General features: G+C 42.2%; 1 protein-coding gene across 1 annotated transcript; it reads right to left on the bottom strand.

The window, feature by feature from the left end:
- Nucleotides 1-355: 355 nt before the first annotated feature.
- LOC126336167 (trypsin-1-like) lies at nucleotides 356-26572 on the bottom strand. The gene is made up of 7 exons (XM_049999661.1): nucleotides 26510-26572; nucleotides 26324-26422; nucleotides 20520-20653; nucleotides 10865-10956; nucleotides 4262-4374; nucleotides 3822-4021; nucleotides 356-538 (listed from the first exon to the last, which is right to left on the bottom strand). The coding sequence occupies exons 1-7, from the start codon at nucleotides 26556-26558 to the stop codon at nucleotides 395-397; spliced, it is 831 nt and encodes a 276-aa protein (XP_049855618.1). The 5' UTR covers nucleotides 26559-26572; the 3' UTR covers nucleotides 356-394.
- Between the last annotated feature and the right edge of the window lie 1097 nt (nucleotides 26573-27669).

The following is a 27669-nucleotide window of genomic DNA, read 5'->3' as shown; positions in this document are numbered from 1 at the left end:
GGATAAGTTTGAAAATAAGCTTTGATTCACTATCATGTAAGCCAGCCTAATTCACGGTGTAGTCACAAGGGAATACAACACTTCTCCACTTCGACCATGCAACATGGCATTTACACAGTGCCATGCCATCGATTTACATTTACACACAACTTTGTGGCCACGACTTATCTCAAGAGGTGTAGGCTCACTTGACGACATCGTACCGCTTACACACTACCTTCGTGCTTCAAAGCGTTGATCTACATTTATAAAAAAGGATCACTAACCATTCCTCTAGTGTATTTATCATACAGTTCCCTTTCCCACAGAGATAGTAAAAGTATTACCAAAAAAATAAGAGAAGAAGAGCTGCAGCTGTCATTTAAACATTTATTAAGACGACAGTTCCAAGTGTTTACAGATTTTCGTTGATGAAGTCCAGGTAGGCGGAGACTCTCGTGAAAATGGACGGTGCTCCCGCTGCGCCGCAAGGATTCATCGTGAACGACACTATCCCGATAAGTTGTTGGTTCTGCTCCAGCGGACCACCAGAGTCGCCCTGCAAACGCAAACACAAACGTATTGAGTAATTAACATACATTTTTCTTAATGGACTTCCGTATTGCTTGTATTGGAGTATTACGTCATATTTGGCACTAATTACAATACCGGGATTCTCATGGTGATCAACAACAATGAGTTTTTGTTAGAGTCGATGTGAGAGTGATTCTGTGACAAGTACTATAAAATTTTGATCAAATAATACTTCATAACATAAAGAAATAAGTCTTATACACTCCTGGAAATGGAAAAAAGAACACATTGACACCGGTGTGTCAGACCCACCATACTTGCTCCGGACACTGCGAGAGGGCTGTACAAGCAATGATCACACGCACGGCACAGCGGACACACCAGGAACCGCGGTGTTGGCCGTCGAATGGCGCTAGCTGCGCAGCATTTGTGCACTGCCGCCGTCAGTGTCAGCCAGTTTGCCGTGGCATACGGAGCTCCATCGCAGTCTTTAACACTGGTAGCATGCCGCGACAGCGTGGACGTGAACCGTATGTGCAGTTGACGGACTTTGAGCGAGGGCGTATAGTGGGCATGCGGGAGGCCGCGTGGACGTACCGCCGAATTGCTCAACACGTGGGGCGTGACGTCTCCACAGTACATCGATGTTGTCGCCAGTGGTCGGCGGAAGGTGCACGTGCCCGTCGACCTGGGACCGGACCGCAGCGACGCACAGATGCACGCCAAGACCGTAGGATCCTACGCAGTGCCGTAGGGGACCGCACCGCCACTTCCCAGCAAATTAGGGACACTGTTGCTCCTGGGGTATCGGCGAGGACCATTCGCAACCGTCTCCATGAAGCTGGGCTACAGTCCCGCACACCGTTAGGCCGTGTTCCGCTCACGCCCCAACATCGTGCAGCCCGCCTCCAGTGGTGTCGCGACAGGCGTGAATGGAGGGACGAATGGAAACGTGTCGTCTTCAGCGATGAGAGTCGCTTCTGCCTTGGTGCCAATGATGGTCGTATGCGTGTTTGGCGCCGTGCAGGTGAGCGCCACAATCAGGACTGCATACGACCGAGGCACACAGGGCCAACACCCGGCATCATGGTGTGGGGAGCGATCTCCTACACTGGCCGTACACCTCTGGTGATCGTCGGGGGGACACTGAATAGTGCACGGTACATCCAAACCGTCATCGAACCCATCGTTCTTCCATTCCTAGACCGGCAAGGGAACTTGCTGTTCCAACAGGACAATGCACGTCCGCATGTATCCCGTGCCACCCAACGTGCTCTAGAAGGTGTAAGTCAACTACCCTGGCTAGCAAGATCTCCGGATCTGTCCCCCATTGAGCATGTTTGGGACTGGATGAAGCGTCGTCTCACGCGGTCTGCACGTCCAGCACGAACGCTGGTCCAAGTGAGGCGCCAGGTGGAAATGGCATGGCAAGCCGTTCCACAGGACTACATCCAGCATCTCTACGATCGTCTCCATGGGAGAATAGCAGCCTGCATTGCTGCGAAAGGTGGATATACACTGTACTAGTGCCGACATTGTGCATGCTCTGTTGCGTGTGTCTATGTGCCTGTGGTTCTGTCAGTGTGATCATGTGATGTATCTGACCCCAGGAATGTGTCAATAAAGTTTCCCCTTCCTGGGACAATGAATTCACGGTGTTCTTATTTCAATTTCCAGGAGTGTATATGGCCCAGTCACAATAATGTGACCATTCTCTGCGTTCGATATCAACGTACAATAACCGTCAAGACGGCAGTTGGCAGCGGAGGTTGAATACAGCGTGTCGGGTGGCGGTGGGGGCGGGGGGGGGGGGGGTGTGGGGGGAGTGTAGACGCGAAAACAGTGCAGCCATTATCGTAATGATGAAATGAAACGAAAGTTGCTGCGTGTGGATCCCCTTGCGGGCATCTTGTCCGTGCACCCGTGATGAAAACAGTTTATCGGTGAGGAAGGCTGAGATTGACACGCTAGTACCGTAATTAGCTATCCACTCTGGACGATATGTTTTATTTTCAGAGGAATCGCATTTTATGCCCCATGAGGCAGACGACCGTTGGCGTGTACAGCGTGAAATGTCTGAAGGAAAAGAGGTCCAGTAAAAAGGACCAGCATTATGGTTTGGGGAACGTTGTCATGGGCTCTGCGGCTTGTTCCTGCGGAGTTTCGAGTCCTCCCACGGGCATGGGTGTGTGTGTGTGTGTTTGTACTTACGATAATTTAGGGTAAGTAATGTGTAAACTTAGGGACTGATGACCTTAGCAGTTAAGCCCTATAAGATTTCACACACACCTGAACTTTTGTTTTTGTTTCGTGAGAAAATTCACCATTGGCTAAATATCCCTTCAATTTTGTTTGAAAGCAGGGAAAGTAAGAAAAGAGACACCATTCGAAAGATTATTATGGAGAAATTTTATCTTCTGTGAGGTAGTTACTCGAAACAGACTAAACAATGACGTACTAGCAGTAATTTGGGTCACGTGAAGTAAACATTTTCGATGAGTGAAACAACCCTGAGTTAAGCAGTTGAGTAGTAGAGTTGTGGATGCTGTTTGCGTAACTGTCGACGTGTTACCCAACGTGCAATGGAAGCAAGGGCGCCTATAAAATAGTTTATACGGGTGGGGGTGGGGGGAATAGAAAATGGCTCTGAGCACCATGGGACTTAACATCTGAGTTTATCCCCCTACAACTTAGAACTACTTAGACGTAACTAACCTAAGGACATCACACACATCCGAGGCAGGATTCGAAACTGCGACCATAGCGGTCGGGCGGTTCCAGACTTAAGCGCCTAAAACCGCTAGGCCACAGCGTCCGGCTGGGGGATTAGACCTGGTGGTATGTAGTATTGTTAATGTTATGCGATACGAATAGCGACTAGTAAGTAGCCAGGAAAGAGTTTCAACTCCGACGCCGTTAAATACTACGTAATACTAGTGGTATAGCTGAGAAAGACGAAATGGATGTATTGGAATGTTGTGCTATGTGTTGTGGAGACTGAAGAGGTATTGGCAAGAATAGGACCTTAGGAAAATCATAATAGACTTGAGAGGCGCGTATTTTATTTTCTGAAATAATCCATATAGGCCGCTGTAAGAGAAATAATGAAAAAGAAATTTGATTTTTTAAGTGCTTGGTGGCTTCGGGAGACAAGAGGAAGGGCGGAGATGAGTATGCTAAGCGGAAAGAGATGAAAGAGAAATGAAGAATATCATTAAACCAAGACCAAATTTTGGTGCCGGTAGTAAATTAGAATATGGTATTATGAAACCATGTGATAGAGCAGACGATTAATCATAGTTACTTACCGCACAGATACTAATTCCTTCATAGAATGGCCCTGTGCAAACCATCGTCTCTGTAAGAGGATTGAAAGTGGGATCCAGTTCATCCATGTGCGCCTTACAAGTTTCGTAATCGTAGATAGTGAGATCGACCGTCTGAAGAATGTTAGGTTGCGTCCCGTCTTCAGTATAGCCCCATCCAGAAAGTACGCCGATGGACCCACCTAATGATAAAAAAGTCTGGTTTACGTGTAAATAATGTAAGATTCATTAAGTATCCACGTTCAAGGGATCATCCTTATTATAACTGGTCGTAATTTTAACACTATATGTAAGTAAATGATCCTTTGCTAAGTATGTAAATGTACCTGGGATCTGAATACCTTTTTGAAGTGTGTCCTAATAGTCAACGTGAAAGAAGTCGAAAGATCGGCACTATCGTTTAATGCAGATGTTATGCATACCTTCAGGGATGGATCCCGCGCTGGGCAAGCTGATAATCTGGACATTGGAGTTCAGTGTCAGGGCGGACTGCAGCTTGAAGACTGAGACGTCGTATGGCCCCACGCCGGCAGCGCTGTGGAAGAATATAAACTCAGTATAAAGTCAGTCGCTGAGAAGAAAAAAAAAATTGGCTCTGAACACTATGGGACTTAACATTTAGGGTCATCAGTCCCCTAGAACTTAGATCTAGTTAAACCTAACCTAAGGACATCACACAACACCCAGTTATCACGAGGCAGAGAAAATCCCTGACCCCGCCGGGAATCGAAACCAGGAACCCGGGCGCGGGAAGCGAGAACGCTACCGCACGACCACGAGCTGCTGACCGCTGAGAACAGTTTTCGATTTCAGAGCAAATGGACTGGGTGATGTATTTCAAAGCTTGATGCCTGTGCTGTACAGCGATATCGTTCTAAACTTCCAGAATTATCCATTACATATCAAGTTCGTTTTCAGCGGCAATGTCAGGAAACTTCAGAAGGAAGGAAGTAACATACATCTTCCCGTTGACGAATAGCCATTGGAGACGCAATATAAACTCGGTTTGGGAAAGGATGGTGAAGTAAGTAAGCCATGACCTTTACAAACGAACCATCCCGGAATTTGTCCAAACCTATTTAGGGAAAAGCCGGAAAAAGTGACAGAATGGGAGTCTGAAATGTCATTCTATAGAATGTGAGTCTAGTTAATATGGTACTCACTGGGCTAATTCGCTCCTTGGCAAAACTTTGGTGCCGCAATGATTCTTGAGTCAGAAAGAATCATCAACATCACGTACATCTGAGTGGAAAGAGTGGACCTCATTGGAGAGCAAGGTTGATGTCTGTTGTGTTTTCTCATGAAAGCTGACTCTCCCTTGGTAATGGTCGCGTATGACTTAGAAGTCGGCTAGATGAGGGCCTTAAAGAAACCTGTTTGCGTGCTAGACCTACACCTTTAGTTATGGTCTGGGGTGCGATTTCGTATGACACCAGGAGCACACTAGTAGTTATCCCACGCAACTGGACTGCAAATTTGTACATGTATCTGTCTCGTGATTCGACCTGTTTGTTGCCGCTCATCAGTAGCATTCCAAGGGATGTTTTGCAGTAGAATGACGCTCGCCCACATACCGCTGTTGTAACCCAACGTGCTCTGCAGAGTATCGACACGTCCCTTGGGCTGCTCGACACCACGTATGTATCCCACGAGCACATATGTGACAATATTGGACAACTCCAGCGTTATTAGCAAAAAGCATCTATAGCCCCTGTATTGACCGACCAAGTGCAACAGTCACGGAACTCCATCCCACAAACGGCCATCCAGCACCTGTACAGCACCCAACATGCACGTGTGCTTCTTGCACTCAACCCATCCTTAGGTTACACTGGCTGTTAATTTACTAGCATTTGACATATTAGGCAGCTTATCTCGCGCTTACGTTAACCTGTGATCTTGCTGTGTTAATGACCTTCATGGCCAGCCGCGGTGGTCGTGTGGTTCTAGACGCTTCATCCGGAACCACGCGACTGCTACGGTCGCAGGTTGGAATCCTGCCTCGGGCATGGATGTGTGTGATGTCCTTAGGTTAGTTAGGTTTAAGTAGTTCTAAGCTCTAGGGCACTGATGACCTTAGATGTTCAGTTCCATAGTGCTCAGAACCATTTTTTTTACCTACATAAGTTACCTAGACAAGGGTATTCCCGAAAGTTCTTTAGTATACATTAATTATTTTTTGGTGTTCAGATTTCTTCCCGTCAGGGTATTTCCTCAGTCTTCTGAATAAGCTGACAAGCTCTTAAACTTGTGTTCTTTTCGTGGGTTTCGCTTTAATTTTGCTTCTGTACCAGACATTGGTACAACTGCAATGATTGACATAACTCATTCATTGTCGTATTTCCTGTTCAGATCAATAACTGCGTCTGTGTGGCTGTGACCCCATTTATCACTCAATACAGGTAGCTCTTCCTCTTGTTCCTGATCTTATTCACTATTAAGTCACCATATATTCTTGTACTAGTGATCTCTCTATCTCTCCCCTTCTCCCTCCTCCCCTCCCCCTTCTCTCTCTTTCTCTCTCTCTCTCTCTCTCTCTCTCTCTCTCTCTCTCTCTCTCTCCCTCTTTCTCTCTCCCTCTCATAGTCTCTCTCTCTTCAAGAGGCTTTCTGATGTTTTCTTGCTTTCAGACCATATCATTCAAGATTTGCATCTGAAAAATGTTAGTGTGAATGTTTTCCTTTTAACGTAGAAGCTTCTACCAGCTCCGCTTGAGAGATGTAGGGGCTTATATGCTCAACTCTGACAACTTTCGCAAAAGAGAGAACTATGGGGAAACCAACTCTAATTTTCGTCTTTCACACTACAGCGTTGTTTACTACTCTTCTCCTGCTCAATTGGATAGTTCGTATATCTGTTCGTTTATGGACGGCATGGGACATTATACCACTTGACACCACTGAAGTCGCAATTGGCGATGGTTAGATATCAGTGGAATGCACACCACAGGGCGTCTGGCTCGGGGCTGTCCTTGAAGTAACCGATTTGTGACAGTTCGTTGTATCACTGCTGTGCCAGCTGCTGCTCAAAATGCTGCTGCATACGCAGTTACGATGCGCCAGTGCCATAGGTCGAACACGATGATCTTCCCCTTCGGTAGAGCGGCGTGGCCGTCCGGAGCCCGGTCTGCTAGCGACCATTCATTCTGTTGTCCACCGCTGATAGCAGTCATGTACAGCGGTTATGTTCCTCCCAAGTCTTTCTGCAATATCGCAGAAGGGAAAATCAGTTTTTCGTAGCCCTGTTACATGACCTCGTTCAAACTCGGTGAGATGTTTATAATGGTGTCTTTGTCCCTTCAGGCACTCTTCACTAACGTCAACTCACCTCGTCCAATCTCAAAGGTAAATAACGCTCACGACCGTTACAGCGTGTTTTTAAAGAGAACCTGATATGCGTCCTCTTAGTGGCGGTACTAGTGCTACTCTTATATGACTGGGGCGAAATCTGAATGGAGATCATCATGTAGAAACACGTCTACCAACTTTTACTGATGTTGCGCAGCTCTTCTTAGTACTGTCGTTTTTTTTTCGTCAGTGTATTTGATAAAAAAGGATGAGGAAAAGTTAAGAAAGAGGCATGTAAGAGAAGCACAAAACAGGTTTGTTCAAAATTTTGTACGACTATTTTGCCTTACTTGTAGCGAACAGTGCAAAAATAAAAAAATGGAGAAAGTCCTTTCATCGCACGAGGCTCGTCGCACACTGTTTCCAACGTGGATGAACTGGATCCCACTTTCAATCCTCTTACAGAGACGATGGTTTGCACAGGGCCATTCTATGAAGGAATTAGCATCTGTGCGGCAAGTAACTATGATTAATCGTCTGCTCTATCACATGGTCTCATAATACCATATTCTAATTTACTACCGGCACCAAAATTTTATCTTGGTTTAATGAAATTCTTCATTTCTCTTTCATCTCTTTCCGCTTAGCATACTCAATCTCTGCCCTTCCTCTTGTCTCCCGAAGCCACCAAGCATCTAAAAAATCAAATTTCTTATTCATTATTTCTCTTACAGCGAGATTACATGCAACATGGAAGGGGTTCAGTGATGATTTTGGCAGCCATCTCGTGCTAGTCCATGGACCTCTTTGGTATTCTGCTAAGAATTATGCAGCCATTTGTCTGATGAGCCCAGTTTCATTGTACAAAGTTTGCTCCCCAGTGGAGGTGTTGTATTCCGACGGAGGCCGTGTTAAAACAGCTTGCTTCGTTAAAACCTCATTTTGCGAGCACGAGGATAAATTGTCGCATCTCCCCTGGCCAACACAATCACCAGATCTCAATATCCATCACCGTTACTTCAACTTTCTTCTGTTATGCAAGAGGATTGGTATCAGGTTCCGCTGAAAAACGTACAGGGCCTGCATTTCACCCTTCTAAGACGGCCGGGAACTGTTTCAATGCTGTCGTTTTGCCTAAACCATACTAGGCCTGGGAGTGTGTTGTGTTTCTGACGTTTCCGTAAGCAGACAACCGTGTAAAATTGGGAGACACAATAATCTCCAAACAACATCGGTATTTCTGTTTGAGTACTTTTTTGATGACGACACTTGTCTTACGATGCAGCTTAATGGGTATCGACATTACTCTCTCGATACCTTATGTCTACGCGCGCTTGTTAAACTAACAGTCAACCAGTCGATCATCATCGTTGGTAAATGCCCAGATCCCAGCGTCACATACCCTGGTATTGCGTTTCATTAATAATGCTGCAGTACTTGTGGTGGGTGCTGCATCAGTTATACACGAGGGATAGTCAAACCCTATATTATCGCCACGAAAAGATCTAGCCTTTTCCATAAAACTCAGTGAGTCCTTCTATGCATCACATTTTTCACAATGATGGATGACGAGGTGCAGAACTTGTTTGTAGAATTCAATAATTTGGCTGTTGAAGAAAAGTTCCATCTAGATAAATTAGCTGGTTTCCATTCTGAAAATGCCTGCCATTCTAGAAAAGATGAAGAATTCTCTAAGTGCAGTGGGTGGAGAATAAGGTTACGTAGCAAACTTTGATAGCCCAGGAAGCAGCATGTGTGATTGTGATATATGCAGAATGACCTGGGGCGTTGGGTGGAGCAAAAAAACACCCTTGGAAACTTTGTCACGGCGTAATTTCTATATTATTGTACTTTAGAAGTACATCGTAAAAGGTCCCAAACGTACACGGGAACACATTTTCTGATTATAAATGTGACTGCGACTTTCTCAACAGTGCTGAACGGGTCATCGTATTTCTATTCTTTCGTCTTGCAATCATAGTGATAACACGCAGCGCACGTCCATCGTGAATGCGCAGTTAAAGAAGTCATCTGGATTGGATTGAAACAACTGTTAAACCACCGCTGCTGCCTTGTTCAGCGGGTTTTTGAAAGGTTGTGAAGAATCCAGCGAGGGACGACTATTGTTACGATCAAAATATCGTGAAAGACATTGAAAACTGGTCCATGACTCGATTGTGATACGCTGGTTTTCAACCATTAAATCTTCCTTTATGCTATTCCCAGTTCTTCAAAAAGAGGTGGTCTGTAACTCGTTCTTCATTCATACATGTTTGGCCACACAGGAAGCTTCTGAGCTGCCTAACTACTTTGTCATACATTGATGCGTTGTTGCATACGCCCGTCACGAACTCAGATTGCACTAATACAGCTTTGTTTCCCTTTGATGGCAGAAAATGGATTAGCACACAATGCTATAGTTCATTAACAGGCTGCTCCATTTTTATCTAGAGGCTTAACATGTTATGGGAAACAATGCTAACACTTGCTGCAAACAAATAAAGCAGTTAATTATGCAACCTTTGTGTTTCCGTTGATAACTGAAAAATTATGTTCGACCCACGTACCTCTTAAGTTTTATAGGGAACTGCGCGTCAAATAGATATAATAAGATATTATGTTTGTTCATGTACTCTTACACGTTTAGTCAATGCTAAACACTAGTAGACACAACACTGCACCACTAGGGTACCCAAATATATGTCCTGAAGATAGCATGTAGCATTAAGTACAGAAGACTATGCCTGCACAAAAGTATTCTATAACATTTGACTTTACGGTGGTTATACGGTGTTGGTCTATCTACAACATGCGTGTACGTGAAAATAAACGATTATTCTAACGCAAATATTGACACAAATTTTGTGTCAATATTTGTATACTTTATGTGTGAGCTCACGAAATGGTGTAAGCTACAGAACAAATAATTCAATAAAAAAAAGACTTCGTTTGCTGTTACATCAATTTTCGTTAGTGTTGTCCATTGCTGCAGAAAGTAATACAAGGCAGCAGTATACTATGAAAATTTCAGCGGAGGCTGGCAAGATGATGCAGTGTTACCCTGTTTCGGCATCAGGAGGTCAATAGTATTTCTTGTGTGAAAGAAATAAGAATAAGAAAACATAGCCTTCTCATTCCATTTGAAATTTACTGGCCAGAATCAAAGACCACATAGTGCACTTCCAGATGCAACCACTTTCGAAAATACTTTGAAGATAGCTGAGTATAAAACGGGTATACAGATTCATTACTTGTGGAGATGCAAGGAGGAAAAATGAGTGTAGCAGGAAATTTAATTGAAGGTTATATAATTTGCTGCATATCGAGGCACCATATTCTATAAATAGCTGAATACTGTACGTATTTCAAGTACTAACACAACTGTGTTTAATTCTGTAGCCGCTTTAAGGACCAATGAATATCTACATTTAGGTGTTCCATGGTTTGCTTGAATCAGATCATGGCTTTCATTTAAAGCTCCAAGATACATTTCCTCAATTATCTTGTCCAGTCGGAGCTTGTGGTCCGTTTATAATCACATTAACGCCGACGAGGTATTTTGCATTTCATTTCGGTATGTAGAGGTTGATAAACAGACTGGATCACGGTAAGAAATTAAGTAACATTGTGTAATGGCACTTGAGAAAGTATTGATCGGTGTGATGTGACCCACGACGAGAATTTTACTGTGCAGCTGAAACACAAGAGATCCAGCTGGTAATTACGAAAGACACTCACCCATTAAACTGAGGATGTGGGATCTGTTCCGTGACCAGCACCTCTTGCTCGGTGCCTTCATCTGTGCTCATGTCGTAGTCTCCAGCAACCGCCTGGAAACACAGGAACAAAGCACACGTGCTAGTGCCCACTTATCAGTTTGTTTTATAATTACATTACAGATTAAAAAGTAGGGCAGTTTCCAAATGTTATTGATCTTGGATGGTTTCCAAGGAACAGCTTCAAGGAAGCAGTGGAAAAAGTGGGCACCAGGAGAGATAAAAGAAAAGAAAACAGTTGACAGGGTATTTGAGAAAAAATAAAAGTAATAGCTGCTGAAACGCAATGCTTAGCTGACATGTTACGAAAGAAAAGCAAAACACCAATGCTGTGTGCAGCACGATATTCTGAATGTCTAGTAACTATTCAGTACACTTAAGAAAAATTGTGACGGGAATTCCCTCTCCCGCTTCCGATGACGGTACGTCACATAAATATTGACATTTTTAGCGGTTGTAAACCGTAATTAAGTATTTTGAGAATATAATTAGTGTAAAATATATAGTTTATGTTCTTGAAACAACTGATATGCAGCATTTTTATTTAATGTCTATGAAAATAAGAAAGGATCGAAAGAGTCCCGATTGTGCAACCGAGGAGGAAGGACACATTTTTTGAGACACACACTATTTTGTTTCGCTATATGGAGGGCAGCCATTGAGCGGCTACACATATTTTATGTAAGTTATTCGTATTTCTGCTTAAAGAAATGAATTTATTTGTAACAGTTGTCACCTCAACGGCTAGCAGAGGCTAACTATTTTTAATAAGCATTTTTTCAGTAAACTGCGCTGCGAGAAGCTCATCTTCCTATGGAGCCTCTGGTCGGCCATTACGCGCCGAAGTATTAATTTACTTTTCAGTGTTAACAGTAACTGTAAATCCGAGAGATTTCGTTATAAGAACCTTTTTAAATTGCAACAGATAATTTATTTACGTTAAAGTTCATGTTATTACACTATACAGATTCCATGAGTTCAGTAAGTTTTATCTTGGCCGATCCACGGCAACAATCGAAATTCTCTCAAGCCTTGCTTTGCAATCAATAAATAGAAATTAACAAAATTAGATTCAATTCAGTTAACGGGAATTATATTTTAGTCATCACGTTCAAAATCTAAAGTTGGTACATGCGAAACTCATGACCTTCAAGAACCCGTTGCATATTTACTTATGCACGTAAGTAAAAGTGATAAGAAAAGACAAAATCCCTAAGAGAAAGATCGTCACACCACCCTATACAGAATTTTCCGGTTCATTAGAATTACTAAGCTCTTAGATCGCAACTAACTATATGTGTTTCGTACATTCGTAAAAACTGTGAGACGTTCAGAACAACAACTTCTACACTGTCCAGTCACATTAATGATGCCACCTGTCAAGAACCTGAATAGTCGCTTTTTACGTTATGGTCCGCTGCAAGACGTGAAGGAAGAGAGTCACTGAGGTCCTAGAAGATACCGTCATGGATGAGGGACCACGCCAAATCCAGTGCTGTGGCCAGCTGCATTAGGTTCTGCTTTGAGGACTGATGGCGCGAGCAACCCGGTCGAGGTGGTATCACAGATTCTTGACTGGACCTAAACCCGTGTACTTATGTGGTCAACGGTGTACGAAAAACTCATCCTGGTGCTCTTCAAGCCATACACGTACACTGCGAGCTGTGGGGCACGTTTCACTGTCCTGCTCGCAGATGCTATCGTGTCGAGGAAAATGAAACTGCATGGAGGAGTTGACGTGGTCCCCAAGGATGGATACGTACTTGTGTTGATCCTTTGTGCGTTCCAGAATGACGAGATCATACAGGGAATGACCTCCAGCCTAGGCCCATCCGACGATTGTTGCACTGTGCTTGCTTTCAGACGCTGCACGCTATACACGTCAATAGCTGTCTGCCAGATGGGGCAAAAAAACGTGATTTGTCTGTAGAGGCTATCTGTCGCCATTCAGCGGACATCCAGTTACTGTATCGAAATTTAAATTCCGGTCTTCGTATCCGATGAGCAGCAGTCAGCAAGAGTGCATGAGCCGGGCTCCGGATGCGGAGACAGATGGGTAGCAATGTTCGCTGAGCGCTCGTTGAAGAGACACTGTGGGCAGCCCCTAGTTTGCACGTCTATTCGCCTGTACTCATACCCGGAGCCGTCGTTTTCGCCAGTCATCTGTGGCCTGTGATGAACCACTGCTGCCTTGGCGCCGATTTTGGGTACCACCATTTCACCATTCTCGGTATACTCTTACCATGGCGGGACATGAACTGTTTACAAACTTATCCGTTTCGGATAAGCTTCCAACCTTGGCCTGAGAGCCAATGATTATGCCATTTTGGACGTCAGAGAAACCGCTCTGTTTCCGCATTACGGGAAAGACTACACTGTTAATCGAGTCCCCCCAACTTGCTTTATATACTCTCCACTGCCTGTACTACAATCTGCCTTTTTTGAGCGGTTGCTGCACGTTGGCGATGAACATAGGCGATTATCACACACATGTCATTGGAACGTGTATGATGGGTGAGCCAGATCGCTGGTCGATCAGCAGCGATCGCCTTGTTATCTTTGGCGCGTCCCCGGGCTTGGGTATCTCTGCGTTTTCGGCTGGGGCGCGCGGGACGGCGACAGGCAGTCGGTTTGGAGAGGCCGGTGAGACTGGCGGAGCTGTGGCTCGGGCGTAAGCACACGTGTGACGTCTGTTACGCTGGGGCTGTTTGCTGATCGTGAAACTCCTGCGGCGGTTACTGGTTGCCTGAAAGGCGTTTCATATAAACTGTGCCAAGAGTCGCAGTGAGAGTCCGGAGTCGGTGTGGCCTAGATGTTTGTACAAATTGAGGTGCCTGTGTGAGAAGCACGGCCTGGGCCTGTTGGTTGCTTCGTCCTTCTGTCAGCCACCGGAAGCGGATGTTCGGCCGGAATGTCTACAATTTGCGGTGAGCATAGTGCGAACAAGTTCTCGTCGCATGTTCTCCCAGCCTGACTCTTAGCCTGTGTTATTTGTGGGTGCCGACCCCTTGTCTGTTACTGCTTCCAGGTGTCCTGTAAGATTTCACAGCAAAACTATGTTTTTGTGGCATTCTGTGTTTCTGGCTCAGCGTCCGCCTAGAAAGGGATTGGACATCTTTTGAAATTCCTTAAGGCTGTAATTTAAACATATAAAATTTGTTCTTTCAGTATAAGCGCCTGTTTATTTGGGACACTGCAGTTCAAACAGGAGTAGCGTAATGTTAATGAGCATTTGGGATTCGTCAAATGAAGTGTGTTTAATATCTTGCAGTTTTCTGAGGCACGCAGCTGTGTTGTTGAACTCCTTTTGAAGTGTTCTGTCGGGTGAATGGCTGCTTCCGACTTCAGTGTATTCTTCTGAGTAGTATTGTAAGGTTTTTTGGATATTTGTCAGTGGGGTGTATTGATTCAATTTTGTTTCTCTCCTTCTTTGAATTACGGAGAATTGTTTACTTTATCTGGTTATTGGCTTAACTCGCGCTTCACGCACTGAATCAGCTGATGTTGAAATTGTATTTTTTTAGTTTTTTTATTCCTTCTAAATGTCAGACAGATTCAAATGTAAATTCATTTATGTTATTTGAAATACATGTGTTGGACTGACCTTAATGGATTATGTGCAATCGAAGTAAGGGACCCAGTCCTTCATTAGTGCTTAACAGCGGCGTATGGTTCGGGTTGTGAGCTCAGTGCTCGGACCAATGGGTTTCGTATGGCGGCAGCACACAGTGTTTATTTGATGGTTGTGGCGTTACGAAGAAAGCGGTCACTGTGTAGGAGTTGTGATGGCGTTGATTCCTCCTGTCACCTTATAGTGAGCCCTGGTATTGTGAACTGGAGAAGTGCAGAGTATGGCAAATAAACGTGGCCGGGAAGAGTGGATAAGGTTAGACGCGAATGTAAACGTTTCACCACATCCCGTGACGCGCACACCACGAGTACTCACGCCATGTGATCCACACCAGTTCAGAGCTGATTGCAGACTGTGTCTGTGTGAGTGGAGCATTGCCAAGGGAACGTTGGTACTCCCAGTGGAGCCGTGGGTGTTCGCAGAGGAAAAGGTACGTGACAACAAAGCCGTGTAAACTGTGTGGTCAATTGTTTGCTGAGAAGTTTAAGTTGTCAAAGCGCCAGCAAAGAGTCCCACGCAATGCATAGTCCAAAAATGGTGTCAGACAGGATTTGTTTTGAACAAGTTAAAAATATTCCCAAATGTGCCCTCACGCCAGAAAATGTAGTAAGAGGTGAATGGCGATCACGTTAACATCTACTACAGTCATGCTAGTATTTTCCTCTGCTTTATTTTCGTGTACCCTGGAACTCTGTTCTCCGAGCCATTTTTGTCTGTACGCAGAACTAATTCCAGGGAGATATTCAGGAAAGTATATTTTACGAGTATTATTAGGAAATTAAGGAAATGGAAAATACAATGAATATCTGTTGAAGCTTTGCACAAATATGTTGGGCACTGTGTCTAGTACGCCTGTCGGTCGCATCATGTCGCTCTTTCCAGCTCGGAGCTCACAGTGTGAACGTAAAGATGATTAGAAATTAGTGTCTCTCGCCAAGTATGAGGGCATGGCGAACGATTTTGCCTGGAGATATGCAATCCACATAACAAAATTGTTATGCGATAATTCTCGGCCGCACTCTGCAGGTGCAATGAAGATGTTCCTGCAGCCTTTTCAATGGAAAGTGCTTGATCACCCCCCTGAGGTGCATATCTGCTCAAATGAACCGCTGGCTATGCAGACAATATTTTGACGGAGACAACGAGCTGCAGTCCTGCGTAGAAAATTGTCGAAAAGCAATGGCGGCTGTCTTCTATAACGAGGCAACTGAAAAGTTCGCACAACGCTACGACAGATGTCCAAGTCTGAGCGGTGACTGTGTAAAGAAGTAGCTGGAAGCTGTAGCTAACCGTTGCAAATAAAACGGTTTTGTTTTGCACTGTGGTCTCCATTTCGCGACCTATCGTGACTTACTTTCCGAATAGCCCTCGTGTCTGTATACAGAACTATTTGTAGTGAGATATTCAGGAAAGTGGGCAAATCGTCACTGCAGTGAATCTGTGCAAAGACTGACAAGAAAAGCTTTGGGTGCAGGGTTGCAAGTTTAGTCTTTAGTGATGCTCATTTTAAGTGCTGTGTTAACAATTATGACAGGAGAAATATTAGCTGTTAATGTTAGAAAATGAGTGTGCGGAAGACGCAGAGATCAGCCTTCAATGGGATTTACTTGTATGTACTACACTTCATAAAATGGACTTCGTCGACATTCAAGAAGGGCTGAAAACAAACCATTAACTGGCCCTATGAACACCGAATGAGAAATGGCGTGACACAGTGATCACAAAGGTTTGCATCATCAAGATCGAAGGCGAACACATCGGGAGTTACATACTGTGCGATGTAAATATTCCCTACTATCCTTGCAAGATCACGCACGAGAAAGAGTCGTAAGAGGGTGAGCACTTCTAACTTCTCGCTGCACAATAAATAACTTTCCAGGCAATCTACCATCCTGATTAGTAGTGGGCCTAAATGTACACGTATACGATAAGGAATTGATGTCAGTTGATCTTGGTACAACTCTCTTGGTACCTCTAATTTCCAAGGATCCTTTCATACGGACTTCCTGTTCAAATCTCGATTCGTCGGAGTTAAAAAAAAATTCTTTACCAACGATGGGATCAGTGTGTTTATCTCATCTACAAATTTTATCGACTTAGCTTTCAAAGAGTTTCTGGTGAGATAAAGTTTTTCAGTCTTAATTGGATTGATATTGAAACGGTGAAATGAGGAGCCAACATGAAGGTAACACACTGATTAACCAAAACATTAGTACCAATTTCTGAAGAGCGTTTCGGAAACAATTGACATTCTGTTTTTGGAGATGGTGATTAAATTATTATTAGATATTACTTTTTAAATTTTCACAGAATCACATTTTTATGACAGTCATAAACGATTTCGACCTACAATGGCCATCTTCTGGTGCTGTCGGCGGAATTTAGTGCATTTGTGTTCAGTTGAGAACGCTTGGGAACTTGTTGGTCAAATGCAGCCCATAGCATAGATGCCATTGTACACACATACAGGCTTAACATTGTGTTGGTTGGCAATTTGAACGCAACGCAGGAGCAAAAATCTGCGTGGTACGGACTCGACAAGTCGTTGGTAGGTTTGCAGAGCCATGTGGCAGCAGATGTCTACGCATAGGTAACGTAGTTCCCGTCAATTAAGAGCTGGTAGTTTGTGGTGATGACGTTGAAACCCGATTGAGTCCCTGTGTGTAACACTGGGCATGTATAGGGTGAATTTAGTGCCCAAGACATCAAAGCATCAAAGTGAAGTTACTACCATTCTCCTTGAATCCAGTGCAGCACTAATCTGACCTTGTGACACGGATGGTTATGCTGACTGGAGACGCCATGGTCATCAGAGGACACGGGAAGAATGAAGGGATGCAGGTGAAATGCATGCAGTCGACATCTGTGATGGTGCCTTCGACTGCTACTACACGTCACGTGGAAGCACAGATGAATGTCCTCCATAGCATAGTACTGGCCTCCACAGTTCGGTATCCGTGATGCTATGCATGTATGCAGCAGCCTTTCGCCTGGGTGACACTGTGGTTTAAAGAGAACTGTGATTCATCAGACCAGGTGATTCGTTACTATTAACCCATTGCCCAGTTTCGATGATCCCTTGCCCAATGCAATCGTAACTGGCAATGTCATTGGGTCACCAAGGTAACTCATAGGTGTTTTCTGCTGCAGAGCCCTATGTTCGTGTGCACATACGGTGTGCTACGAAAGAATTTTACCTGCACCAGCATTCTCTGCCCTCCGACCTGATACAGATCGCAGCATGTCCTTTATTACAGAAGAGAATTTGTACGAAGATGACAAGTATTCCACGGGGAAGATGTTCTACACCTCTGTGATATTTGTTCAATAGTAGACGACGATACAGATGTGTTATATAAACCGTTCGATACCATTGATGCTCTAATGATCTTTCTTGATAACGGCAAAATTTTATTTTCATTATTAGTGTTTTGGGGACTATACTGCCTGAGAAAAAAAATCGCAACACCAAGAAATAACTTAGAATAATTAAATTTCGAGTATACGTTTGTCTAGGTAATATGTAGAGCATTTTGGGGTACAACAGAGGTATGTGGCCGAGCGTTAGCCTGTTGTAAAATACCTATCGAATGCTGTTCATTAATGGTAGCACAAAAGACGTAATCACCACACTGACGTACAAATTTGCAGGCAGGGTGGGTGGGATGAACAAGAGAGTGCTCCTGCTGTCATACAAAATCACACCCCAGACCATAATTCCATGCACAGTTTCAGTGTGTGCGGGCACGAAGACAGACTGGTCCTAGGCTCTCAACTGGCCTGCTTCTAACCAAGCACGGCGGTCACTGGGAACTAGGAAGAAACATTTGTCATCAGAAAACAGAAAAGACTTCTACTATGACCTCCAATTAGCTCTCGCTTCACGTCTCTGAAGTCGCAAGTGGCGGTAGTTTCGGGTCAGTTGAATGCATGCTGTACGTCGTCCTTGAAGTAACAGATCTGTAACCGTTCATTGTGAGACTATAGTACCAAATGCTGCTGCACATGCATTATAATGGGTCAGAGCCCTACGCGGAACACGATGGTCTTCGCTCTCTATAGTGTCGCGCGGCCATCTGGAGCCCGGTCATCTTTAGACCATACACAGTCGTGACCACTGGTGGCAGCAATCATGTACAGTGGCTACATTTCGGCCAGGTTTTTCTGCAGTATCGCAGAAGGAGCATCCAGATTCTCGTAGTCCTACTACAGGACCTAGTTCGAACTCACTAAGATGTTGATAGTGGCGTCTTCGTCGCCTTAAATGCATTCTTGACAAATATCAACTCACCACGTTCAATCGTAGAGATAGGCTCAAAAGCGTTACAGCGTGTATTTAAAGCAAACCCGCTTTTCACCCACATATTGGCGCTAATAGTACCACTCTTACACGACGAAGTTGAACAGACAGCATCTTTCAGATGTAGAAACACGCCTACCAACTTCCGTTTATGTCACATAACTTCTTCTTGGTGTTGTGATTTATTTTCAGTCAGTGTATGATGATATTATATCAATTGAAATTTCATTTATCATAGTGTATTTCTTTCCATTATATGTTGAAAGTCCGTTCGTGTACATTTCACTCTATCTCTGGAAACGTGATTTATCGTATGAAATCAGATTTGTTACTTTTGGCAGTTATCGGCGAAAAAGACTTATTTTTGACAAAACACTAAATATTAAAAATCTGTTATAGAAATCGTATTTATGATTAAGAAAACAATTATTATTTACAAGACATATTTGTTTTTCGAAAGTATTTTCTACATAAACGTTATCGCAATCTGCCTGCATTGACAACTATGAAATTCTTCGTAGTATCGAAATCTAATTTGTTTCTTAACGTCGTAAATTATGAAAAATCAGTTGAAATAGAGTCTGTGTGAAGGGTTCGTGGATAACGGACTCGGGTACTCAAGTCACTAACTTGTCTGCATTGTAACTCTAAAAAATTATTAATTGAAAATTCGACGATATTACAAGCTGTTTCACTCAAGAATTGTTCCGATTTCGATCAGTGTGAAATAAATGAAGAGTGCATTTTGAAAGGTGTATCGTTTAAGAATATTACTAATTTATCCAGTCACACTAGTTGGAACGGGTACAAAACGTCATTATTGACATTATTGTTTAGTGAATGCATTACAACGCATCACCGCCATCAGGAAAGATATTTTGTTCATAAACGTGTCAACTACAGCAACAGTTTCAAATTGAGTATAATTTTGCAACATTTTTACTGCAAAAAACAGCATATGTGCTGCCTACTTACAATCTGTTTTTCAAATAGAATTGTGCACATGTGTACCCCCGTTACTACAGACAGAACTGCCATAAAAACTAAATTTTAGTCCAGTTCATTATCTTGTCATTTTGTGTACTGTGCAAACCAGTTTTATTAGAACGGGCAGATGAAGACGTTTATGGAAAGGAAGACCAGCAGATGGAAGTGAATATTTATAAATGTCTAACTCGACCCTATTTCCAGACAGTGTTCGAGAACTGAGACAATATAAGGCGCAACTCAAAAATGGGAACTATGATTTTAATAGCAGTTTCGTTTCGAGGAAGGCTCACTCCAACTACATGTCCAACTCTAACTGTATTCGTTTCGAAACAGCACTTTTATAAGGGCGTGGTGTATTTGGATTAGGAAAATTACTCTTCCTTCTTATAAATGGTGAAGCTATGAAGGAGTGCTTAGAACAGATAAATATTTTAATGTTAGTGGAAGTATCTTCCATTTAATATGGAGATATCTATCCACCCATTTTATCATGACTATTACCATCTACAAGAAACGACATCTCTCGTGAATCTTGTATATTGGGTAGTGAGAGGACAACTACACTTTAACCGTAAACGTGTGGTCCATACCCTATCGCCATGTGTAACTACAATCCATAGATATGCGAGGCAGCTACATTGATCACAATTCCTGATTAACACAGGATTCCACAACTTACTTGGTGTATGTACTTACGTAGTAGTAACCCGATGAAAACACGCAGTGGGCGGCTGACAGGATGGCCGTTGTGGTTATGATGGAACCACCACAGTTGTGGAAGCGAACACCGTCCCGCACCAGTTGCAGGGAAGCGATGTACGGAAACTGGCCTACGACATAAGATCAACTGCGTCCATGGACCATTGCCTTTTCTTTTCTTCACTGTTATCTCCCACCTCTGTGTTCCACTTCATAGGCCGAACTGGACTGCCATCAAAAAATGATCTGCTCCTTGAATCCTGATTAAAATAGTATCCTGATTATGATAGTATAATAGTGAAATTTTGCCAGAAACTTTTTGAGCTAAAGAATGATTTCTTTATCAACGAGAACCTTGCAATGATCAAAATATGCTCCAAATTAGAAGGCAATTATTCACAAAAGAGCAAAAACCCATAAACGTCCTTCACAGGAAGTCGTCAGACTCTGCGGTATTGCAGTGAGAACCAAATTGTGAATCTCAGAATCTATACACATGGCCCATACTGAGAGACATGGAAATCTGCAACTGGCAATAAAAATATTTTAAGCAAGGAAATCGTTACAACGTTAGCGAGAAGATGAAACAGTGCTGTTTAATGAAGAGCATCACAACAGCGATGCGATGAAAGAGATTAATGTTATACAGCCGTTAATTCAAATTCTCCCTCCAAGAATATACTGCTCTATCTCTAGAGGGAAAAATAATAGATACTAAGTTGATAAATATAAGAAAGATATAAAACACTAAAACAATCTCAATTATATATCAGATGCACGGTGTTATAGATCCAAGTTGAAATATTTTTATACGCCGTACAGCAATATGCCCAGGCATCAGAGTGTAGGTTGTTTTTTCTCTACTTTGGACTGTCTTCCCACAATCACGTCACAAACCTCTTCAATGATCGTCTGTCAAGATCACTCGACACACACTTTCGTCCGCTTCGTGACTATGCAATGTTTTGTGCTTTCCGTGAATGCGGTAAAAATCTTAGACACGGTGCCTCTTGAAAAACCAAACACTTCAGCTACCTCGGTTGCGGATGAATCTACCATACGAAAACCAACAATAGTTTCTCGTTTGAAGTAACTTAGCTCCGACGTAATGCTCTCACAACTTCACACAGCATCACAAAGCTTAGGAACTGAAGTTTTCTGCATGGTTGTTAACCGCATCACTAAATGGACTACACTTGTCGGTATAGACTTTTGCGTCCAAACATCCATTTCAACATCTAACCAGCTGTCCAGAAGAAATAAGCATTATGGTTTGCCCTTGCACCATGTACTTGGAGTCACTAACCAACCTAAAAACATACAACTTGCAGTAGTCGTAATTATTAGTTTGCAAATGACGTCAGTACTGATATAATGTTGTTCAGTACTCTGGGCTCAGTCAGCAGTAGAAATGTCTGTACGTATACCCATCAAACCCCGTGCATGAACAGAAATTGGAAAAGTTTACCTAACTCTCCACAGTTATTAACACCTGAGACTATGCCGTGCAGGAGAAGTGAAACAGGAAGAAGGAAAGGGGAGTTATTCGTACCACTATTAAGACGCTGTACCAGAATAGAACGACTGTTGACCAGGTGTTACAAACCACTTTGTGAGTTGAATGACTGAACTATAGTGATAATCTAACTCTTCATAAAGCAATGGACGGTGACAAAAAATGAAAAGTTTCATAACTGACACTACACGATTTAAATGAATTTAGGAAACTCTTTTTCAGATAAATAACCTATACTTGCAGTTGCAACACTCTAGGAAAGCACAAAATGGATTTCTCTCTTTCGTACAGGAAAATTCTGTTACTGTATTCCGTGATTATCCGATCACAGATAAAGTACTTACAGTGACATGTAGCATTGTTCATTTCATCAAATAAAAACCTGTTATTTCATTGGGCATTCAGACCAGTGATACACTTCTACAGAGTGTACCATTGTTCAAGTGGAACTCAGTAATATAAAATGGTTAATTTTTGTAGCCATTAGTCAGCTGCTATCACTATGCTGTTTATCTTGGATAAAGATTAGTTATGTTGTAGGGTAACTTCGCGTTTTGCAAGCTATCAGCGGCCAGAATCTGGGAACGCGTAAGGTAGTTGCTAGGGACTGGTCAAGCGGCCCAGCAGGTAAGGACAAGTCGGATAGAATTTCTGCAATACTAGAGGTGGAGCGACGACGGTTTAGTCTGACGGCAAAGGGGTGCTTGTAAAGGATGGCTGATTTCGCGATACGGCCAGCTATGGCTACTGCAGGATACTATGAAATTATGCAAAAAATCACAGAAATATCACATTAAATATCTGAGTCTGTTATGGTGACCACGACACTGGGGAGCGTGTATTGTCATTTTATGAATAATTGTGCCTTATCAATTACGGACTTTGTGTCATCTCAGTAGATGCATGATATTACTTAAACCTTTTAATAGCATAAATCCGCTGAGTAGTATTTACAGTAAGGATCTTACACGATAGCTGAGGGCACTAGTTATTGTCATTGAAGGCCACATACTCCCATCTACTGTACAGAATTGAATAACAGTCTGGTGATAGCAAATTAAGCACTTGTGTCATGGGTAAGAGTTCTCCACACATACATTTATAAGTAACGGAGTATGTTGTACCTTGAACCACTCCCAATATATCAGGTAAGATTTTGAATTGTTTTGTTGATTAATTGACTAAATGTTCACTTGGCTTGTAATAAAGAAATAAGTCACATAAATGCAGTACTACTTATGTAAATTCTAACAATACCAATTAAAAGAGCTCGAAGAGAAACTTCCATTGAGCAGGCCAAATTTTGTTATTAACTGCTTATTTGTGATGTTTTCTTTGTTGCAAAAGTTGGAGATGTGTGTGCACAATTTACATTTAAACTATTTGTTTAGGTCTGTGATGAGGTGGGGATGTACAACTGTCAAATAATTGCGAAACTTCATTGTGGGTGGCCATTAGCTGTTTACTTTCATGCCCAGTGATACCGGTTGCGCTTAGCATACCATTATCAAGCCGAAACCTTCCGAAGAGACAAAGCCTTTAAAGTGTACAGCTCACGATATGCTGACGAATTACAATTTTGGCATTAAATAATGTAGAAATTACTTACAAAGCCTAACCAGCTTGCTGGTACAACATTTCAAATGATCAACTTCGAAGTAGGTAGAAAAACATAGCTTATCTTGCAATAAACTATCTCCAAAAGACACAGGTATGTAGGAGACGCACACAAGACGATCATACATTTCAGACTGAATAAAATTCTAATCGACTCGTAGTAACAAAAAATGACAGAAGAGACCAAAGGCAAATTGCTATGAATCTTGGATAAGGATCCTAAGAGAGCGTCTGTAACTGAAACATCGGTAATGTATCACAGGTGCACGTGAAATCTATACAGTTTTTGGAGTGCATCGATTTAACAACAATGTAAAGTGGCTTAACGAAAAATGTACTTAACAAACGATATCTACAAAGCATAGTCATAAAAATGCATTCAGTGAAGTGACATGTGTGCTAAAGGAAAGTTTCACAAAACATGCAATGCCAGATTAATAAAAAGTAAATAAGAAAATGTGAATTAACCTTCATTAAAGTTATGTGTAATAAATAAGTGAATTTGAGGAATCCAGTGTTCTTATAAACATATCAGTCAAACGAACATGTAAACGGTAAGGTCTCAAACAGTGTCATCATACTAAAGCTACAATCTTACATATGATGAGGCGATTTTCTATCACATCGATCTTCCAGTAATGTAAGTAGTCGTGTAGCTATCGTAAAACGTGTTAAGTTAACATTGTCAAAATAGGAAACCTATGAAGGGATGCCTTACATAAGCAAATGTTAAAAAAAAGTACAATGAAACATCATATTATAACGTATGAAGTCCTGGTGGAGATTGTATGTAAAGGTTACAATATCAATTATGAATATATGTTATGCAAACAAAGATGAGCTTAGGAAAGAATATGAAATGTTTTAAAACAGAAGGGTATGTGTGCTGCAGGGAAATGGGTGAAAGACGAGGGGGAGGCAGTGTAATGGGGAAGAAGACACATATAAGTAACATATAGGAGACACCTATTAATTTGTTATAATATAAGATCATTAATTGCTCATTATTGATCTACAGTGCGGGCAGTGGTACAAGAAAGCAATAATACAATAATTAACAGGAGGTTGCAAACATATTGCAGCGTTAAGCCAAAGAATTACTTTTTTTAAAGACTTGTAGGAACGCAACAGACAGTAAAGGTACAATCAACTTTAAAACTGAACATACTTACTTAGCTAACTGGTTAAGAGAAAGAAGGGATAAAAGATAGTGTAATACAATACGCTATGCTTATAACAAGATTCGATAACATGCAGTACTAAATCCAGAATTATAAAAGTATGTCACCACAGTTGCAACAAATGTATATGTAAAGAAATAATTATTTTAGAAAAAGAAGCAGATATATTAGCGTGCTGTCTTATAATGTGTGCTTTTATAAATCTGTCAAATACTGCATAACTAACTATTCCAGAAGCACCTCTCAAATTGACTATAACATTTATGTACTAAAAAGATGATTGTCAGCTCATTACATTAACCAGAAATTATTAGAAGTGGACTGGGTTGTCTGTAGGAAGGTAGGGATCAGAGGAAAAGAGGGACTTGGATTATAACCAGAACAATATGCTCATATAAATTATGCAAGCCCACAGTAAATGCAGCTAAGTTCAAAAGCAAACCTGTAATGGATTAAAAATGGGGGAGACGGCGAGGCTGTGATGAGTGACAGGGACACAGAAGAAACTAATAGGATAGGAAGGAGAAACGGGTACAAATTGTGGCGGCATTAAGAAAGGTATAGGAAGGAACGTACCAAAAATCACTATATCATCACAAAATCGTTTTACGAATAACAAGTACTGGCTCGTTTATTTAGTGAGTATGCTCCTTAGACCTGGTACTTAACTTCCATCTAATTTGTCCTACACAGAATTTGTTACAATGCTAACAATTAATTCTAGCACTTCCTCAAACCCAACAGTAATAATTCTTTTTATAAACAGTATTAAAATAAAGTTGCTAAAATACAACAAATAAAAGCATTTCATAAAAATCAAATATTAAAAGGAAAACGACACCAGGAGTCTCTTATATATAGTAACGTTTGCCAAAAATGTATTTACTTCATGCTAACTATTTCATAAATGTATCTGAAATCATATGTAACATTTAAGGATTACCATGAAGATAGTCAATCAATAGTTTTAACAGGAGTTTGAAAAAATTGAAGGAAGTGTACAAAGGAAAGAGGAGGGGGGCATTGGAGGGTGGTAGTATGTTATCAGAAGGTTATTATTCCTTCAATGAAATGTCTGCAAAAATTTTCCAGCAGCGCCTTACATTTCAATACATTTTTCTCATTTAAAACTTGGTCCCCAGTGTTGTTTTGAAACAAAGTAGATTGCAATACATTCTAAGATGTTCATTATATGGCCCTTTTCAATTTTATGTCGTAAATTCACGCCATCAGAAATGTCGCCTGCAGAATGCCGTGAATGTATTATATGTGTAGTAAGGTCTGATTATTGTCTTACTGTCTGTTATGATTGATGGTTGCTACAACTGTTTGTATATACTTCTTGAGAAGGTTGTATGTGTTTCTATAACATAAATCCCTAACGATTAAATAATTCAATCACAGCACTACGCCTCCTGGAAAGATTACAAAGCTTTAAGGTGGAAGCGTTGCTGTCTTGTAGCGTAGAGCTACATAGCGGAGCTCACCCTTAGTGGCGTCATGTCCTCCGAAGATGCGTCCCTTAGCGACTGCCCAGCCACGGGCTGGTCCGGTGTGCGGTAAACGCCGAATGGGTAGCGTCGCTCCTGTTGGCAGAATAACAAACGTGTGACACTGTGCTCCAGTCCTGCTGACACGAGGAACAGATTCCAACCGCTCTTCTGTCTACTCACCCAGTACGCACGTCGCCAGAACCAAGGTCAGGAGTGTCTGTCGCAGCATTCTGAAAGCCTTCAACCCTGATACGGACCGACGCAGTGCTTTTTATATTCCCTCCTGCGCGCCAGACACGCACGTAGACAGATAGTGAAAATGGTTATCTCTCCTTGTTTAATACTCATCATACACAGTTAATGGTTGACGTCAATTGTCATTAACGATCTCTTCTCACAGCCATTGACGAATGAATAATACGCTATCAGCATTACCTTCTGGGGGTTACGACATACTCTTGTGTTCGTTTTGAGACACTATCAGTCAGCCTGAGAAAACGTTTGGCATTACTGTATGAAATGATGGTGGCGGCCGTTGTGGCCAAGAGGTTCTGGGTGCTTCAGTCCGGAGCCGCGCTTCTGCTACGATCGCAGGTTCGAATCCTGCCTCGGGCTTGATGTGTGTTTTGTCCGTAGGTTAGTTAGGTTTAAGTAGTTCTATGTTATGGGGGGACTAATGATCTCAGATGTTAAGTCCAATAGTGCTCAGGTCCAATTTTGTAATGATACAGAATTATACTTGATTGACAAGTGGGAACAGATTTAAAGAATTTCGCTGAATATTTGTGGTATTTGCGACAGGAGTAAAGTGATGGCATAGAAACTTGACATGAAAGTGTCAACATTCTAAGGAGGAAAATACGAGTGATTTACACTTGATCTGAATAAAGAGGAAAACAAAGAAACTGAGCAACTACTCTACATAAACGAAATATTTTCGTGTTCGATGGTTTTGAAACACTTTCTGACAAATAATCTGTCTTCTAACGCGTTCCTTGATAGGAAAAAGAGTGCTGCTTCGCAATCTGAGACAGATGCGTTGTTTTATAGACATTCGAATGCAGATCATCTCTAGAGAAAGTTTCCATCTTATGGATCACGAGTCCCAATGCTTTAGTATTGTTAAGGGGAGACGTAAATCATTCTTCTTTTCCATAACGTTTATCCCGTCTAGTACGGGTACCGCCTGATCAGCATTTGACAAATTTTATTTTATTACTTTAAGTTTGTGGTGTGTGACGGCCATCTGAGGGAAGTCGGGTGGCTTTAATCTTATAAATTTAGTTCTCTGTGTTATCCTACTTTAACTGGTTGTGTATGAAATCGGTCGAAGTGGAATT

This window comes from Schistocerca gregaria, chromosome 2 (genome assembly GCF_023897955.1).
Source record: "Schistocerca gregaria isolate iqSchGreg1 chromosome 2, iqSchGreg1.2, whole genome shotgun sequence".
NCBI classification, from domain to species: Eukaryota; Metazoa; Arthropoda; class Insecta; order Orthoptera; family Acrididae; genus Schistocerca; species Schistocerca gregaria.
This window is presented reverse-complemented; position numbering and strand designations above follow the sequence as displayed.